This window comes from Chiloscyllium punctatum, chromosome 6 (genome assembly GCF_047496795.1).
Source record: "Chiloscyllium punctatum isolate Juve2018m chromosome 6, sChiPun1.3, whole genome shotgun sequence".
In the NCBI taxonomy this organism is placed as follows: domain Eukaryota; kingdom Metazoa; phylum Chordata; class Chondrichthyes; order Orectolobiformes; family Hemiscylliidae; genus Chiloscyllium; species Chiloscyllium punctatum.
In genome coordinates, this window is record NC_092744.1 from 5,245,740 (window position 1) to 5,265,915 (window position 20,176).

The following is a 20,176-nucleotide window of genomic DNA, read 5'->3' on the forward strand; positions in this document are numbered from 1 at the left end:
TCTCACACAGCCCCCTGTCTCACACAGACCCCTGTCTCACACAGCTCCCCGTCTCACACAGCCCACTGTCTCACACAGCCCCCTGTCTCACACAGCCCCCTGTCTCACACAGCTCCCCGTCTCACACAGCCCACTGTCTCACATAGCTCCCTGTCTCACACAGCCCCCTGTCTCTCACAGACCCCTGTCTCACACAGCTCCTTATCTCACACAGCCCCCTGTCTCTCACAGCCCCCGGCTCACACAGCTCCAAATCTCACACAGCCCCCTGTCTCACACAGCCCCCTGTCTCTCACAGCCCCGGCTCACACAGCTCCAAATCTCACACAGCCCCCTGTCTCACACAGCTCCCTGTCTCAAACAGCTCCCTGTATAACACAATCCCTGTCTCACACAGACCCCTGTCTCACACAATCCCTGTCTCACACAGCTCCCTGTCTCACACAGCTCCCTGTATAACACAATCCCTGTCTCACACAGCCCCCTGTCTCACACAGCCCCCTATCTCACACAATCCCTGTCTCACACAGCCCCCCGTCTCACATAGCCCCCTGTGATGTACTAACGGCACAGATCATCGTGAGTGATTATGATGTGGTAGGCATCACAGAGACGTGGTTGCAGGGGGTTCAGGACTGGCAGTTAAACATCCAAGGATTTACAATTTATGGAAAAGACAGAGAGGTGGGCAGAGGGGGTGGGGTGGCCTTGTTAGTTAAGATCAAAATTAAATCTATGGCACTGAATGACATAGCGTCAGATGATGTGGAGTCTGTGTGGGTGGAATTGAGGAACTACAAAGGCAAAAAAACCATAATGGGAGTTATGTACAGACCTCCTAACAGTGGTCAGGAGCAGGCACGCAACATGTACCGGAAATAGAGAAGGCATGACAGAAAGGCAAGGTCACGGTGATGATGGGAGACTTCAATATGCAGGTGGACTGGGTAAATAATGTTGCCAGTGGATCCAAAGAAAGGGAATTCATGGAATGCTTACGGGATGGTTTTTTGGAACAGCTTGCCATGGAGCCCACAAGGGAGCAGGCTATTTTGGACCTAGTGCTATGTAATGAACCAGACTTTATAAAAAATCTTAAAGTAAGGGAACCCTTAGGAAGCAGCAATCATAATATGGTAGAGTTCAGTCTGGAGTTTGAAAGAGAGAAGGTTAAATCGGATGTAATGGTGTTACAGTTAAAACAAAGGTAATTATGAGGGCATGAGAGAGGAACTGACGAAAATAGACTGGAAGCAGACCCTAGCGGGGAAGACAGTAGAGCAAAAATGGCAGGAGTTTGTGGGTATAATTGAGGACACTGTACAGAGGTTCATCCCCAAGAAAAGAAAGATTATCCAGGGAGGGATTAGACAGCCATGGCTGACAAAGGAAGTCAGGAAATGTATTAAAGAAAAAGAGAGATCCTATAAAGTGGCTAAGAGCAGTGGGAAATCAGAAGATTGGGAAGGCTGCAAAAACAAACAGAGGATAACAAAGAGAGGAATAAGAAAGGAGAGGATCAAATATGAAGGTAGGATAGCCAGTAATATTAGAAATGATCGTAAAAGTTTCTTTCAATACATAAGAAACAAACGACAGGCAAAAGTAGACATTGGGCCACTTCAAACTGATGCTGGAAGCCTCGTGATGGGAGATAAGGAAATAGCAGGAGAACTTAACAAGTACTTTGCGTCGGTTTTCACAGTGGAAGACATGAGTAATATTCCAACAATTAAAGGGAGTCAGGGGGCTGAGTTGAGTATGGTTGCCATTACAAAAGAGATAGTGCTAGAAAAGCTAAAAGGTCTTAAAATTGACAAATCTCCTGGCCCCGATGGGCTACATCCTAGAGTTCTGAGAGAGGTGGCTGAGGAAATAGCGGAGGCGTTGGTTGAGATCTTTCAAAAGTCACTGGAGTCAGGGAAAGTCCCGGGTGATTGGAAGATCGCTGTTGTAACCCCCTTGTTCAAGAAAGGATCAAGACAAAAGATGGAAAATTATAGGCCGATTAGCCTTACCTCGGTTATTGGTAAAATTCTAGAAGTAAAAACAATGATTGCAGATGCTGGGAACTAGATTCTTGATTAGCAGTTCAGGCAGCATCCGAGGAGCAGCAAAAGCTGGGAGTGCTAGTCAAGGATTCTCTAAAGGTCAACATGCAGGTTGAATCCATGATTAAGAAAGCGAATGCAATGTTGTCACTTATCTCAAGAGGGTTGGAATATAAAAGCACTGTTGTGTTACTGAGACTTTATAAAGCTCTGGTTAGGCCCCATTTGGAGTACTGTGTCCAGTTTTTGGGCACCACACCTCAGGAAGGACATACTGGCACTGGAACGTGTCCAGCGGAGATTCACACGGATGATCCCTGGAATGCTAGGTCTAACATACGAGGAACGGCTGAGGATCCTGGGATTGTATTCATTGGAGTTTAGAAGATTAAGGGGAGATCTAATAGAAACTTACAAGATAATACATGGCTTGCAAAGGATGGACGCTAGAAAATTGTTTCCGTTAGGCGAGGAGACTAGGAGCCGTGGACACAGCCTTAGAATTAGAGGGGGTAAATTCAGAACAGAAATGCGGAGACATTTCTTCAGCCAGAGAGTGGTGGGCCTGTGGAATTCATTGCCGCAGAGTGCAGTGGAGGCCGGGATGCTAAATGTCTTCAAGGCAGAGATTGATAAATTCTTGTTGTCACAAGGAATTAAGGGCTATGGGGAGAATGCGGGTAAGTGGAGTTGAAATGCCCATCAGCCATGATTGAATGGCGGAGTGGACTCGATGGGCCGAATGGCCTTACTTCCACTCCTATGTCTTATGATCTTATGGTCTCACACAACCCCCTGTCTCACACAGCCCCCAGTCTCACATAGATCTCTGTCTCTCACAGCCCCCTGTCTCACACAGCCCCCTGTCTCTCACAGGCCCCTGTCTCACACAGCACTCTGTCTCACACAGACCCCTGTCTCTCACAGCCCCCTGTCTCTCACAGACCCCTGTCTCTCACAGACCCCTGTCTCACACAGCCCCCTGTCTCACACAGCCCCCTGTCTCTCACAGACCCCTGTCTCTCACAGCCCCCTGTCTCTCTATCTCAATTCTTTCTCTGTGTTTCTCTCTCTTTCTCACTCTGTCTCTCCCACTCTCTGCCAGGGAACACTTTCTCCCTGCTGTCTCTATCGGTATCCCAGTCATTCTCTCTTTCTCTCACACTCTCTCACTCATTCCCTCCCTCTCTGTCACACACACTCCTCCCTCCTCCCTCCTCTCTCTCACATTCTCTCTCTCACGCATCCTTTTCCCTCCCCTTCTCACTCTCCCGCCCTCCCTCCCTGTCTCTCTCACATTCCCTCTCTCTCTCTCTCTCTGTGCTGCTGTGCGATCATTCAGCATCGGGTTCCGTGCGGGGAGCTGCGAGCGGATCGATCCCATAAGGATCCAGTCCGCCTTCATTCGGAGATCAGTCTGGGCCGGCTCGGTCCGCCAGCACACGGGTGTTCTCTGTGTGTGTGTGAGGGACCAGGGGCAATATCCATCACCCCCCACCCTCCCTGCTTACAGAGCCACAGTAACAAGGGTCAGGGGGGAATTGCACTGACAGCCTCCCTCTCCTCACCAGCCCCTGACACCCCTGTGCCAGAGTCTGAGATGCCAGCCTTGCTGCTGTTCCTGGGCACCGTGTCCCTGCTGTGTCTCTCCAATGCTGCTCCCCTGGACCCATGTGTCAGGCTGTCTTGCCTCAACAACGGTACATGTGGAAGTTTGTTACACAGACTGGCATCGTACAACTGCAGTTGCCCCCCTGGATTGGCAGGACTACACTGCCAGGTAAGTGCCAGCCTCTACCTCCGTTACCTGTGTTTCTAATTTACCATGGGGTGGGGGCAGGCAATGGTGACAGCAGACTCCTGGGTGTGAGGGAGAAGGGTCTGTGTCTGTGTGTCTGTCCATGTGTGATTCTGTGAGTGTACCTGTACCTGTGTGTGTGTGTGTATATGCCTGTACCTGTGGGTGTGCCTGTACCTGTGTGTGAGTGTATGTCTGTGGGTGTGACTATACCTTTGTGTGTATGTGTGTGTCTGTGGGGGGCGCCTGTACTTGTGTGTGTGCCTTACCTGTGTGTGTCTGTGAGTGTGCCTGTACCTGTGTCTGTGAGTGTATGGGCAGGACTATGTTTCTCTTTGCATCTGTGTCTGTGAGTGTGCCTATGTGCGTGCCTTTTGTTCTGTGTGTGTGTAAATGTGTGTGTGCTGGTTTGTGTATATAAGTGTGTGTGTTTAAGTGTGTGTGTGTACTTGTGTCTGTATGTCAGTGTGTCTGTGTGTGTAAGTGTGTTTGTGTGTAATTGTGTAAGTGTATGTGTGTCTGTGTGTGTCAGTGTGAGTGTAAATGTGTATGTCAGTGTATGTGTATGTGTGTGATTGTAACTGTGTGTGTTTGTGTGCGTCAGTGTGTGCGCATGAGTGTGTGTATCAGTGTGTGTAAGTATGTATGTGTGTGTGTGTGTGTGTGTATAAGTATGTGTGTGTGTGTAAGTATGTGTGTCTGTGTGTATATGTGTAAGTATGTGTGTGTGTCAGTGAGTGAGTGACTGTGTCAGTGTGTGTGTCAGTGTGTGTCTGTGTGTGTGTGTATGTCAGTGAGTGTGTATGTCAGTGTGTGTGTCAGTGTATGTGTATGTCAGTGAGTGTGTGTGTGTGTGAGTGTGTGTGTGAGTGTGTGTGAGTGTGTGTGTCAGTGTGTGTGTGAGTGTGTGTGAGTGTGTGTGTGTGTGTGTGTGTGTGAGTGTGTGTGAGTGTGTGTGTGTGTGTGAGTGTGTGTGTGAGTGTGTGTGAGTGTGTGTGTGAGTGTGTGTGTGAGTGTGTGTGTGTGAGTGTGTGTGTGAGTGTGTGTGTGAGTGTGTGAGTGTCTGTGTGTGTCAGTGAGTGTGTGTGTGTGTGTGAGTGTGTGTGTGAGTGTGAGTGTGTGTGTGTGTGTGTGAGTGTGTGTGTGTGAGTGTGTGTGTGTGTGTGTGTGTGTGTGTGAGTGTGTGAGTGTGTGTGTGTGTTTGTGAGTGTGTGTGTGTGTGTGAGTGTGTGTGAGTGTGTGTGTGTGTGTGTGTGTGAGTGTGTGAGTGTGTGTGTGAATGTGTGAGTGTGTGAGTGTGTGTGTGAATGTGTGAGTGTGTGTGTGTGTGTGTGAGTGTGTGTGAGTGTGTGTGTGTGTGTGTGTGTGTGTGTGTGAGTGTGTGTGTGAGTGTGTGTGTGTGTGAGTGTGTGTGAGTGTGTGAGTGTGTGTGTGTGTGTGTGTGTTGGGGTGGTATCCCCTTTGCCCAGTGTCCCAGGCTGTCAGATGGAGTCAGTTTGTGGATGACCTGGGTCACATTGATTAGAGAAGGACACAGCCTGGCCCGGGGAAGGGGGTGGGGGGTGGGGGGAGGGGGGGGGGGGGTGATGATGACCCGGGTGCTCTGTCTCTCTCTCGCTCTGTGACTGAGACAGAGCTGCCCAAACCTCCCTGCTTTAGGAGGACAGTGGGACAGTTCTCTCGGGATGGCAGTGGCGGGTGGAGGCAGGTATTTGGGATAGTTATGACATTGGCTCTGTCATTGGATCAGTTTCTAGCTTATTGAGGCCATTCAGCACACTGCCCTGCTTCTATCCCCTCTAATAACGCTCGGCTCCCTGTCCTAGAGGGATACTTGCGGAATCGTGCTGTTCCTGTTAGTGACTGTCTCCCAAATGCAGCTCCCCTTGGCAGCAGGAGGTCTTTTTACCCCAGGCCAGGAAGATTTCTGAGATTTCAGACAACAATAGTCCTCTCTGTGTTGAGAAACAGCAGGTAAGAAGTGGGGGCTCCTCCTGGCTTGTGCATTCAAAATCAACAATCCCAAACCATGGTCATATAATGACGCTTGTAAGCAAAGGTCCAGGTACTTGAATGCTTATAGGGGTGGTAGTGTCTGTACATCTGAGCCAGGACACCTGGGTTTGAGTCCTGCCTGCTCCCAAGGTGTAATGTCGCATCACTGAAAAGGTGGATTAGGAATCTTGCCAAAGTTCATAGGGCAGTTATCCTGCCCTTCACTGCCTCTTGTTACCTATCTCTGGGTTCATGATTTACCCTCCGACCTCTCAGGCACAGGACAGCACAGGCAACGGTGCCAACTCACAGCTGTCAGCTCTCCGTCCCTGTTTCAGAGTTGTGGATACTCGATGTTTGATCCAGCACTCTCTCAGTCTGGGCAGACCAGTAGGAGAAAGTATCAGGATCTTGAAGGATAAAGGATTCAGGATGGAGCCAAACTTCCTCTTAGGAACCCTGTTCCCTGTGCGGCACATTGGATATGCGGAATATTCCAGTTGTTTCAAGTAAAGACCAGTGCTGCCCTCTCCTGGCCAGTTATCCTCAGGACAATGAGAACAGTCACTCATTTAATCCAAGGTCAGAAATCACATGACACCAGGTCATGGTCCAACAGGTTTATTTCGAGTGCTGCTCCAAAAGCTTGTGATTTGAAATAACCTGTTGGACCATGACCTGGTGTCATGACCTGGTGCACCCCAGTCGAACAGCAGCACCTCCACATCGTGGTTTAATCCACATTGTGCTCCTGCCAATGGGGTCCCACAGAAAGGCTACACTGACATTAATAACATGTGACTTGCCAACAAATGATATCTTTTGCGGATGATTGAGTTATTTACCTCTGTAACTTCCCAGGTTCTGGTGTATATTTGAATTGCGCAGACTGCAGGATAACTTTACATAACCACTAACCAAATCCCCCTCCCCATCTCTCCCTCCAGCCCACATCCTGCCCATTCTCCTGGATTTTAGAAACATTTGAACATCATTTCTTTTCCCATGAGTTGACTATATTTGACTTGTCAGTTTATTATTAGAGGACTCCACTACCGGGTTTTGCTGTTAATTGTACATGGATGCTTTGCCTTTCTTCATACAAACATAGGATCATACAGTATAGAACATAGAACATTACAGCACAGTACAGGCCCTTCGGCCCTCGATGTTGTACCACCGTGTCATACTAATCTGAAGCCCATCCCACCTACACTATTCCATGTACTTCCATATGCCTGTCCAATGACGACTTAAATGCCCTTAAACTTGGCGAATCTACTACCGTTGCAGGCAAAGCATTCCATACCCTCACTACTCTCTGAGTATAGGAGAGGCCTTTTGGCCTATCAAGTCCGTACTGCCAAAGTTCTACTCTAGGGTCAAATAAAGAACTGCAGATGCGGGAAATCTGAACAAAACCAGAAAGTGCTGGAGACACTCAGCAGGTCTGGCAGCATCTGTGGACAGAAAGCAGAGGTAATGTTCCGGGTCTGGTGACTGTTCTAGATTTACAGCAGTCCCACTTTCCCACTCTGGGCCCACAGGCTTGAATGTCATGGCAGTTCAAGTGCTCATCCTGGTACTGTTTAAAGGGTGTGACTCCCCTCCCAGACTAGGAGAAAGTGAGGACTGCAGATGCTGGAGATCAGAGCTGAAAATGTGTTGCTGGAAAAGCGCAGCAGGTCAGGCAGCATCCAAGGAGCAGGAGAGTCGATGTTTCGGGCATCAGCCCTTCTTCAGGAAAGAAGAAGGGCTCATGCCCGAAACGTCGATTCTCCTGCTCCTTGGATGCTACCTGACCTGCTGCGCTTTTCCAGCAACACATTTTCAGCACTGCATTCCAGACCCCCACCACCCTCTGGGTGAACAGTATGGTTCCTGAAATCCCCTGTTGTTGGAATGTTGTTAATACCATTTTGGATCTTTATGTTTCTCACTGATTCTCTCTCAACATCCTTGCTGCCATGGAAAGCCTTGACAGTGAATTTCCTCAGGCTATCGGTGCTTTGGTATTTCAAAGGTGCTCTGTCAATGCAAGTTGTTGTTGAATGCAGTAACAAGAGACATTTACAGCCACAGCTGCTCCAATGCAGTTCGGCAATTGAGCTCATCTTGCATCCCTGACCCAGATGTAGACTCTGTCCTTGGTGCTGAAAATGTGTTGCTGGAAAAGCACAGCAGATCAGGCAACATCCAAGGAGAAGGAGAATCGACTTTTCGGGCATAAACCCTTCTTCAGGAAGCTCATGCCGGAAACATTGATTCTCCTGCTCCTTGGATGCTGCCTGACCTGCTGCACTTTTCCAGCAACACATTTTCAGCTCTGATCTCCAGCATCTGCAGTCCTCACTTTCTCCTCTGTCCTTGGTGCTCTAACAGGGAAATCAGTTATTCAGCATTGCCCAGCATTTGGATAAATTCAGTGACTCATCTATGCAGTCCATCATATATTCATAGTGAAAGAAAACGCTGCAATATATTGCTGTCAATATTCCTTCTGTATTAATCCCCCGTGTTGCGTAAATTTCCAGTAGTTGACAACGAGGGAAGTAAGGCGGTTTGTGAAGCATGTGGTTTTATTTCATATTAGGCTTTGGGGAATTGCACTGCTCGGTGTGTTACAAGGCAGGGTTTGCAGTGTGATAGATATCCCATAAACCCAATTGGTTTACTAATTCTCAAAACCCTTTCAAATACGCCTTCCAGTTTTGTGAGCAAGCAGCAAACCATCTATCAGCAATGGGTACGAAATGTACCAGCAGACGACAACATATGATCTATCTCTGTTTCTATTTGGAATGATCTTATATACAAAAAGATCAAAAGTTGAATTCAACTTCAAACATTGTCAATAATCTTTGTTATGGTTACAGGACTTGGGGGAATGGTTTGCAATGTGAGAGTGAAGGAAAACACAGCAAGAGATGCACTTTATTCTGTAAATAGAGGGACAATGTGTAGCCTACATCAGGATGGGTGTTTGGGACAGAGTTAAGGATAACACCTTAATATCGCACCATGTTCAGTGAGAATCATGCACCATCATCAAGTGCAAGGAATGCAATCTGCAAAATGCTGAGGGATACAGGAATGAATGTTTGTCTGTTTTCGCTTCCTCTTCCTGGAGCCATGACATCATGGGTTGGACAATATCCTGTGACATCACACTCCGATGACATCATATCGGCCACCCAATGCCTTTCCCAGACTCTGCTCTTGATACTGTCTCTCCACCAACCACAGCTGAAAGGTGAAAGGGCTTGGTAGTGTCATGTGATCACACAGGAAACTTATGATAGCAGAAACCAAGCTGTTACAAAACAGCTAGGCAGAGGAGATCTGTTAAAACCTGACCATGTGCATTGGACTGGGCAGGAACTTTAGATTAGAATAGATTCCCTACAGTGTGGAAACAGGTCCTTCAGCCCAACACATCCACACTGACCCTCCGAAGAGTAACCTACCCAGACCCATTTCCCTCTGAATGATGCGCCTAACACTACAGGCAATTTAGCACAGCCAATCCACCTAACCTGCACATCATTGGACTGTGGGAGTAAACCCAGGCAGACACAGGGAGAACGTGCAAACTCCACACAGATAGTCACCAGAGGCTGGAATTGAATCGAGGTCCCTGCGCTGTGAGGGTGCAGCACTAACCACTGAGCCACCATGCCACCCTCGGTCACAGTTAGAAAATAACCTGGCTGCCTCATGGCAATCCATTCAATGGATGAGCCATTTCACTCAGTGATCATACCAGACAGGAAACATTAATTCGGTCTATCTTTGTACACGTGGTGTTTAAAAATTCATTCATGGGTTGGGGGTGTCACTGGCTAGTCCAGCATTTATTACCCATCCCTAATTGCCCAGAGGGTATTTAGAGTCAACGCCATTGCTGTGGGTCTGGAGTCACATGTAGGCCAGACCAGGTAAGGATGGCAGTTTCCTACCCTCAAGGACATTAGATGGGATCTTCCCCCCAAAAACGGATTCAGGGTCATCAGTAGACTTTTATTTCCAGATTTTTATTGGATTCAAATTCTACCATCTGTTGTGATGCGATTTGAACCTGGGTCCCCAGATAACATTCTGGGTTTCTGGTTTACAGTACAGCAATAATACCACTAGACATTGTGTTTCCGCCCCCCCCCCCCCCGCCAGTGTGTTTCTAGGTTTGAACTATTTCACATGTTCCTTTATTCTTCATTAGGATGGAAGCATTACTTTCAAAGCCAACATTTATTGCCCATCCCTACTAACCTGAGAGATCTGCTCAGCCAGTTCAGAGGGAAATTAAGGGACAGCCATATTACTGTGGGTCTGGAGTCACGTATAGGCCAGACCAGGCAAGGATGGCGGATTTATTTATAGGACATTAGTGATTGCACATTAAATAATAGCTTAGCCATCGCTCAAATAACTAATACATTCCAGATTCATTAACTGAGTACAAAGCTACGATTTGAACCAAGACCCCAGAGCAGTAACCTGGATTACTAATCCAATGACATTACCACATCAGCACTGTCTCCCCAATCTGTACTTTTAGGTGGAAGAGGTGCCCTGAGGCAAGGACACAATGGAGAATGTTAAAAAACAAGTCTGCCTTCCTCCGTCATCTTCCCAGCATCCTTTTCCCACCACTCCTGGGCAAAGGAACAGGAATAAAGGAAGAGTTCTGATGTTGTGTCACAGTATTAAATCTTATTGTCTAAACAATGGAGCTGTTACCCCATCTGGAACAATATGAATAATTGAACTTCACGCAGATTTCTTGAGCCAAAGACTTGTATCACCATATTCAATACGAAGAAAGACATTAAGAGTACACTACTAGCATTTAATGTGGCAATCAGTGGGTTCTGGGGACCTTTCCCTTTGCTAAATTAGCCAATATGAATATTTAATCTTCTCCTTGTTTCCATGGTACTGAATCCGTGACAGTAAGCAAATTACTATAGAGAGTACAGTAAGATCCACAGCACTAAGTTAGTTTGCTCTGATAGTAATTAATTACTCATTACTCTAATATAAATTATCAGATATAAAATCCAGTCGCTCATAAAATCTTATGCTCTGTGACATTTCAGTCTCTCATTATATTGCTCATTACATTCCTTTCTGCTTTCTACAAGAGAATCCTAACAGGTGGAAGTTCTGATTATATAATGAGTGTTTGTCATTATTTGAGTGTTGAAAATCACAATCGAAGTTATGAGCAAAGCAACATGTTGTTAAAACTTTAAATTTAAAACTTTGCAACACAATTTCACACGTGTGTTTTATGCTAATTCAATCTTCAGTAAAATCTGATTGGATCCATGCCTATCTGCCAAACCGTTTCACTATTTTGGCATCATGCCAGAATGTAACTGGTTTTTTGAAACTGTTTTCCCCGAGTCCTCCCACAAACATATGGAGCTGATGGGTTTGTTTGTCACTCGATCTCGAGTTATAGAGTCATACTGTATGGACACTGACCCTTCAGTCCAACTCATAGAGTCATAGAGTGGTGCAGTATGGAATTCTATGAGTGATATGCCAGAACCCTCCACTCTGTGTCTGTGTACCCACCTAAACCCCCCACTCTGTGTCTGTGTACCCACCAGAACCCTCCACTCTGTGTCTGTATATCCACCTAAACCCCCCACTCTGTATCTATATACCCACCAGAACCCTCCACTCTGTGTCTGTGTACCCACCTAACCCTCCCACTCTGTGTCTGTATATCCACCAGAACCCTCCACTCTGTATCTATATACCCACCAGAACCCTCCACTCTGTGTCTGTGTACCCACCTAACCCTCCCACTCTGTGTCTGTGTATCCACCAGAACCCTCCACTCTGTGTCTGTGTACCCACCTAACCCTCCCACTCTGTGTCTGTGTACCCACCAGAACCCTCCACTCTGTGTCTGTGTACCCACCTAACCCTCCCACTCTGTGTCTGTATATCCACCAGAACCCTCCACTCTGTATCTATATACCCACCAGAACCCTCCACTCTGTGTCTGTGTAACCACCTAACCCTCCCACTCTGTGTCTGTGTACCCACCAGAACCCTCCACTCTGTGTCTGTGTATCCACCAGAACCCTCCACTCTGACTCTGTATATCCACCAGAACCCTCCACTCTGACTCTGTATATCCACCAGAACCCTCCACTCTGTGTCTGTATATCCACCAGAACCCTCCACTCTGTGTCTGTGTATCCACCAGAACCCTCCACTCTGACTCTGTATATCCACCAGAACCCTCCACTCTGGATCTGTATATCCACCAGAACCCTCCACTCTGTGTCTGTGTACCCACCAGAACCCTCCACTCTGACTCTGTATATCCACCAGAACCCTCCACTCTGACTCTGTATATCCACCAGAACCCTCCACTCTGTATCTGTATATCCACCAGAGCCCTCCATTCTGTATTTGTGTACCCACCAGAACCCTCTACTCTGTGTCTGTATATCCACCAGAACCCTCCACTCTGTGTCTGTATATCCACCAGAACCCTCCACTCTGTGTCTATATATCCACCAGAACCCTCCACTCTGTGTCTATATATCCACCAGAACCCTCCACGCTGTGTCTATATATCCACCAGAACCCTCCACTCTGTGTCTATATATCCACCAGAATCCTCCACTCTGTGTCTATATATCCACCAGAACCCTCCACTCTGTGTGTATCAAATACCCCTCTAACTCAGCCCTGCGTACATTTGAAAACACAGCCCTCACTATTTTCAGGAGCAGAAAATTCCATTCTTGACTGAACTCCTCAGACAAGAAGTTTTTCTCATCTCTGTCTGAAAAGCAAGACCCTAATCTGAAACCGTATCCCCTTGTTTTAGAGATTGCAAGGACTGCAGATACTGGAAGTCCGAGTTGATAGAAAGTGTAGCTGGAAGGGCACAGCAGGTCAGGCAGCATCGGAGGAGCAGGAAAGTCAAGGTTTTGGGTCAGGCCCCTTCACTAGGACAGGTGTCCCCACCTGAAATGTCAACTCCCCTTGTTTTAGACTCCTCCATGATAAAACATCCTCCTGGAAACCACTGGTTACAGAACCCTCAAGATCTTATATGTCACTTCTCATCCACCGAAGCACCAATGCGTATGGGTAAATTCTGGTTAACGTTTCTTCACAAGACAAGACCTTCATTCCAGGGCTGAGTTGAGTGAACCTTCTCAGAAGGATGTTGTGAAACTTGAAAGGGTTCAGAAAAGGTTTACAAGGATGTTGCCAGGTTGGAGGATTTGAGCTAGAGGGAGAGACTGAACAGGCTGGGGCTTGTTTTCCCTGGGGCATCAGAGGCTGAGGGGTGACTTCATTCGAAAGTCACTTTCCAAATAAGGAGATGGAAACTCTACATGGTACTCCAGATGTGGTTTCGTCAACACACTGTATGGATGCTATAAAATTCCCCGACTTTTAGGTTCTATTTCCCCTTGAAATGAATAGCAATGCTCCAATTGCTTTCCTAATCATTTGTGGTACTTAGTCAGAGAGTCATAGAGATGTCCAGCACAGAAACAGACGTTTCAGTTCAACTCGCCAATGCTGACCAGATATCCTAAATTAATCTAATCCCATTTGCCAGCACTTGGCCCATATCCCTCCAAACTCTTCCTATTCATATACCCATTCAGATGCCCTTTAAATGTTGTAATTGTACCAGCCTCCACCATTTCCTCTGGCAGCTCATTCCATACACGTACCACCCTCTGTGTGAAAAGGTTGCCCTTTAGGTCCCTTTTAAATCTTTCCCCTCTCACCTTAAACCTGTGCCTTGTAGTTCTGGACTCCCCCCACCCCAGGGAAAAGACCTTGACTATTTACTATCCATGCCCCTCATGATTTTATAAACTTCAATGAAGTCATCCCTCAGCCTCTGATGCCTCAGGGAAAACAAGCCCCAGCCTGTTCAGTCTCTCCCTGTAGCTCAAATCCTCCAACCTGGCAACATCCTTGTAAACCTTTTCTGAACCCTTTCAAGTTTCACAACATCCTTCTGATAGGAGGGAGACCAGAGTTGCACATAGTATTCTAAAAGTGGCCTAACCAATGTCCTGTACAGCTGCAACATGGCCTCCGAACTTGTTGAATTTGGTTCCTTTGAGAGATCCAAGGTCACACCTACATCCTGACAGCTAACTTGATTATTTGAAGAATGGTTTCTGTTTCTTTCCAAAATTAGATATTTATAAATCAAATTGGGATTTATTTGGTGCTTGTATGGATAATATGTTAAAATACAGGCGCAACCTTTAAAACCAGCTCCTCAACCTTATGATCACTTAGTTCCTCATCTGGTTCCAATCAACCAGATTAAGACGGGAGAGAATTTTCTGTTGCTGTAGATACCTATGGATTGATTGACCTAAATTTGAGTTTATGCGACAGAAGCTCAAAGCCAGTCTCCAGGGAGCAGTCGCTGCCTGGTTAATGAGGTGGCAGGTGGAAGAGGATTGAGTTCAGTTCAATTCGAGTGGAGAAATAAACAATAGGTCTGATTACATTTCACAGATTGACAATAGCTCAATGTTAGGTATTAAATTTACAGAGCACCGTACTGATGATTAAGGGTTCTTTTCATGTTCAAGTAACTTTCTCTGTCTTTTATTGTAGTAACAAGATGGTGATTGTTATTCATGAAATAATCCTTAACTGTGTCAAAATAAGAAGCTTCATTCCCTGTAACCATCTGTGAATATACAGATCATCATTAATTGGCGTGTGAATTACTGGCCAATATGATATACAAATCATCAAAAAAACGTTCATAAGTTGGTTACATCAAAAATGTAAAAATTCGCGTCTCTTAAGGGACATGCAGCAACATAGGTCTAAGGCTCATCCTGTCCTGATAATGTGAATTGATCACATGTCTCTGTGAATTTGACAAGATCTGTAAATATTTTATGACACAAATATCGTATGCAGTATTTTGATGCTACAGCATGGTATGTCTTACCTGTATACCCAATACAATGCTGATTTTACCTGTTTAGTAGAGAAATGGTGCTGGGAAAATTGAGGGGATTGAAGGCAGATAAATCTCCAGAGCCTGATAATCTATATTCCAGCGTGCTGAAGGAAGTAGCTCTTGAAAAAATGGATGTATTGGTGATCATCTTCTAGGATCCTATAGACTCTGGTCCAGTCCCTGCAGATTGGAGGGTAGCTAATGTTACCCCAATATTCAAAAAGAGAGGTCAAGAGAAACCTGTGAATTATAGACCAGTAAACCTAACCATCGGTAGTGGGGAATATTCTCAAATCCATTATCAAGGACTTTATTGAAGCATTTAGAAAGCAGTGGCAGGATCAGAAAGAGTCAGCATGGATTTATGAAGGGAAATCATGCTTAATGAATCTGTTGGAATCCTATGAAGATATAACCAATAGAGTTGACAAGGGGGAGGCTGTCGATGTGGTATATTTGGACTGTCAGAAGGTGTTTGACAATATTCTGCCTGAGAGGTTGTTGTACAAGATTTGGGGGAGATTTATTGAGGTAGATAGAAAACTGGTTGGCAGAAAGAAACAAAGAGTACGAACGAATGGGTCCTTTTCAAATTGGCCAGCAGTAACTAGTGGGGTGCCACAGGGATCAGTGCTGAGACCCCAGCTATTCATAATATACATTAATGATTTGGATGAAGGAATAAAATGTAACATCTCAAAGTTTGCAGATGATACCAAGTTGGGTTGGGGTTGGGAGGGGGGGGTGGTGGTCAACTGTGAAGAGGATGCAGAGATCCTTCAGCATGCTCTGGACAGGTTGGGTGTGTGGGCAAATCAATGGCAGATGCAGTATAATTTGTTATAAATGTGAGGTTCTTCACTTTGGAAGCAAAAATAAGAAGGCACATTACTACCTGAATGGCTGCAAGTTGGGATGGGTGTCCCTGTGCACGGGACGCTGAAGGGAAGCATGTAGGTGCAGCAGGTGGTAAAGAAGGTAAATGGGATGTTGGCCTTCATTGTGAGAGGTTTCCATTACAGGAGCAGGGATGTGTTGTTGCAATCACACAGGGCATGTGTGAGGTCACACCTAGAATATTGCATGCAGTTTTGGCCTCCTTTTCTGAGGAAGGATACTTTTGCTCTCCAGGGAGTGCAGCGACAGGGTAGATACAGGGAGGATGTTCCCGATGGTGGGTATGTCCAGAACCAGGCACCATAGTCTGAGGATTCAGGGCGGACATTTAGGGCAGAGATGGGGAAACATTTCTTCCCCCAACGAGTGGGGAGCCTGTGGGATTCATTACCACTCGACATAGTTGATGCCAAAATGTTGAATTCAAGAGATAGCTCGATATAACATCTGAAGCGAATGGGATCAAAGGTTATGGGGAGAAAGCAGGATTAGGCTATTGAGTTGAATGATCAGTCATGATCGTGATGAATGGCAGAGCAGGCTCGAAGGGCTGAATGGCCTCGTCCTACTCCTATCTTCTATGTTTCTATGTTTCTATTTCTTTTCTGTACACCCAGTGCAAGCCTGATCTTAAATAAAAGCAAAGTACTGTGGATGCTGGAAATCTGAGACAAACACAGAATGCTGGAGAAACTCAAACAGGTCTGGCAGCATCTTGGAAGAGAGAAGCAGAATTAACAGTTTGAGTCCCATGTGACATTTCTTGGGAATCAAAGAGGGGACATTCTTGACTCGAAGCATTAATGTCCACAGATGCAGCCAACAGCATCTCTAGCATTTTCGGTGTTTTTGTATTTTTGCAGGGGTTATGAAAGGGGGAGGAGAGGCAACTGAAAAGCAGCTGCTCTCTGCACCCTGCAATTTATCCTGACTCTCTCAGGCCATGTTCAGCAGACTATTGCACAGTGACATTTGCTGAGGTGCACACTCCTAAGTTTTTGACAGCTGATGAGAATACAGCAGACGTGGTTAGCAAGTTTGCGAGTGACACCTAGATTGGTGGTAGAGTGGACAGTGTGGAAAGTTGTCTAAAATTACAAATGGACCTTGATCAATTGGCTCAACAGCCAGAAGAGTGACAGTTGGAGTTTAATTTGGATAAATGCGCGATATTGCGTTTTGGTAAAACAAACGAAGGGCAAGATCTATACAATTAAAGATAGGGCCCTGGATAGTGTGGTAGAACAGAGACACCTCTGGGTGCAGTTACATAATTCTTTGAAGTTTGCATCACAGGTAGATGGTGGGGTGGGGGGGGTGTGGGTGGGGGTGGAGGCAGTGTGAAGAAAGTGTTTAGCATGCTTGCCTTCATTGCTCAGACCTTCGAGCCCTGCCCAAAACGTTGATTCACCTGCTCCTCGGATGCTGCCTGACCTGCTGTGCTTTTCCAGCACCACTCTCATCTTGACTCTAATCTCCAGCATCTGCAGTACTCACTTCGCCTATCAATGATGGTCGCTCAGAAAATGGCACTAAACCCTGCATATGTCTCAACCTGCATATGTGGCGTGGCACGGTGGCACAGTGGTTAGCACTGCTGCCTCCCAGCGCCTGAGACCCGGGTTCAATTCCCACCTCAGGCGACTGTCTGTGTGGAGTTTGCACGTCCTCCCCGTGTCTGCGTGGGTTTCCTCCGGGTGCTCTGGTTTCTTCCCACACTCCAAAGATGTGCAGGTCAGGTGAATTGGCCATGCTAAATTGCCTGTAGTGTTAGGTTAGGGGTATGGGTGGGTTGTGTGGACTTGTTGGGCCGAAGGGCCTGTTTCCACACTGTAATTTAATTTAATCAATGTTTCAAACAGCACAACACTGAAGGAAAGCAAAGTGGGCCATGTTTCTCTCCCCGGTCCCTAACCAGAGATGGCCCATGCACACAGAAATCAAGTGAAAATGAGACTAAATTGAGCTGTGGTCTCTTCTACAGCCAAGTTGTCCAGCAACACTGGGTCAACAAAAGGTGAGGGAGAATGATTGTTGGTGTAGGTGCATATCCCCCAAAAAAAGACATTCAATATTAAGGTTGTTTGAGAACAGAATTGGTAAGATCAAGCTTAAAATGCAAATTAACTTGTTAAAATTATTACACGAAGCAGGCTTCATTTGAACAGAAATAATTAAGCCACCCAACAGTGAATCGCAAAGTGATTGGCATTTCAATTCCCCGTCTGAACGAACTTCATTGTGATATCTACATTCATTGCACAAATGGTAAATCACATGGTGAATGGATGTGCTGCAATGGAAATTTGCACCTCTTACATTAATGATCTTTAATCAGGGATCAGCTCTTTAGGAACTAGAAATAACACATTCAAATACTAAAATATCAATTCCTCTCCACATTTGAAATGGTATAATTAGAACTGACATTTCTTTCCAGGATTAGGTGAGACAACTTTAATCTTTGAGCATTTCATGTCTCTTTATGGGGATAAACGTATTTTCTTTCTGGCTAATATATCATTTGAATAAGAATCATATAAGCAGGAAAAGCACAGGTCTGAAATGTTAACTGCGTCTTCTCTCCATGGATGTTGTCCGACCTGCTGAGTTTTTCTGCCTTTTTTGTTCTTATTTCAGATTTCCAGCATCAGCAGAATTTTCTGTTTGTCTTAATGTGTAAAATTACACTGTAAACCTCCCCAAAGAATCAGATGTCACAACTTACTTCGGAATCTTGTCATAGGAGCAACAGTCAAGAGAAACATGAACTGAGAATGAATTGCATTTCAAATAAACTTATCCTAGCTGATGTAATCGAGATGTATCAGATGTTATTATCACGTTTGGAATTTGGATTTTAAAAATAGAGGTTGATGAATCTTGGTTCAGTTCTTTGACTGTATCTAGATATTTTTTGAAAGGCCTTTTGGAACAGTTACCCAAGCACACCATTTCTAAGAAAGCATGTGATTCAGTCAAGTGTCTATCAGGATCCCTGTGGTATTAATCGATGGAATGCTTATACTGCTGAGTGTAGGATAGAGTTGAGATGGGAATGATATTTCTCTGAGATCTGTGTGTCTGTAATGGATGGGAAACTTTGCTTTGTTGCTTCTGTTGAATTTTTAAAAGTTATTTCACATACTCGCTTGTATTTTTTTCTTAAGTAATAAACTTGTGTTCATATATTGAAGAACACTCGCAGCCCCATGTATTTCAGTAACTAATCATCATGCTTACTAACATTAAAAAATAAACTTAAGATCTTTCAGGACAGGTTTTATTTTTGGATTTGAAGTAGTCAGTATTTCAAACAACTCGGCTTGTAACAAAGCGTGGCTTTTGGGAGGATAGATGTTTGTTGAATTTAAGAGAGACTTGTGTCTCTTTTAGATTAGATTCTCTACAGTATGGAAATAGGCCCTTCAGCCCAACAAGTCCACACTGACCCTCTGAAGAGTAGCCTACCCACCCCCATTCCCCTAGGTTAAAAACAAGGGCTGCAGATACTGGAAATCAGTTTCTAGATTAGAGTGGTGCTGGAAAAGCACAGCAGGCCAGGCAGCATCCGAGGTGCAGAAAAATCAACAGTTCGGGCAAAAGCCCTTCATTCCTCTACCCTATATGTACCCCTGACTAAGGCACCTAACACTATGGGCAATTTAGCATGGCCAATTCACCTGACCCGCCCACCTTTGGTTTGAGGGAGGAAACCGGAGCACCTGGAGGCAACCCACGCAAACACGGGGAGAATGTGCAAACTCCACACAGACAGTCACCCAAGGTGGGAATAAAACCCTGGTCCCTGGTGCTGTGAGGTAGCAGTGCTAACCACTGAGCCACCGTGCCACCCCAAGAGGCAAGTATTTGGAAGTGATGAAGATAGAAGAGGAACGTTGTGGTGAAATGTATCACACAGATTGGAATTTCAAAATGGCTTTGGAAGTAGCTAAGACAGTTCTGGGAGTAGAAGACATAACAGGAGATAACTTGAAATTATTGATGAAGGCTGAACTGAGAGAGCCAGCCACTCTGTCAGGAAACCCACACAGATGCAGGGAGAACATGCAAACTCCACACATACAGTCACCCAGGGCTGGAATTAAACCCAGCTCCCTGGTACTGTGAGACAGCAGTGCTAACCACTGAGCCACTGTGCTGAGGTAAGAGCTCAACTAAAGCCAGGATTGGGAACCAGTTTCTTTGAACAATTATGGATGGTTCAGTAAAATTTCCTGAAACAATGCCTTTTAAAAAAATGATGGCAGAAATGGTAGTGGAAATACTAGTGAAAATCTTTGTGAATAATTTGGATGTGAACATAGGCATGGATAGTAAATTTGCACATGACATCAAACTAGGCAGTGTAGTGGACAGTGAAGAAGATTATCTCAGAGTACAACGGGACCTTGATCAGATGGGCCAATGGGCCGAGGACTG

The 20,176-nt window shown here is 45.7% G+C and overlaps 1 protein-coding gene across 3 annotated transcripts in view; it reads left to right on the forward strand.

The window, feature by feature from the left end:
- The first annotated feature begins 3,315 nt into the window (after positions 1-3,315).
- The window catches only part of dner (delta/notch-like EGF repeat containing), a 293,020-nt gene continuing 276,159 nt past the window's right edge, over positions 3,316-20,176 (forward strand). For 2 of the 3 annotated variants that reach the window (XR_011960841.1, XM_072571949.1), the window contains exon 1: positions 3,316-3,831. Coding sequence is in view for 2 of the 3 variants with exons in the window: in XM_072571949.1 (XP_072428050.1) it covers positions 3,652-3,831 (180 nt within the window). In the remaining variant the exon portion in view is untranslated. The remainder of the gene's footprint in view (positions 3,832-20,176) is intronic. The other variant, XM_072571950.1, reaches the window with a different exon arrangement.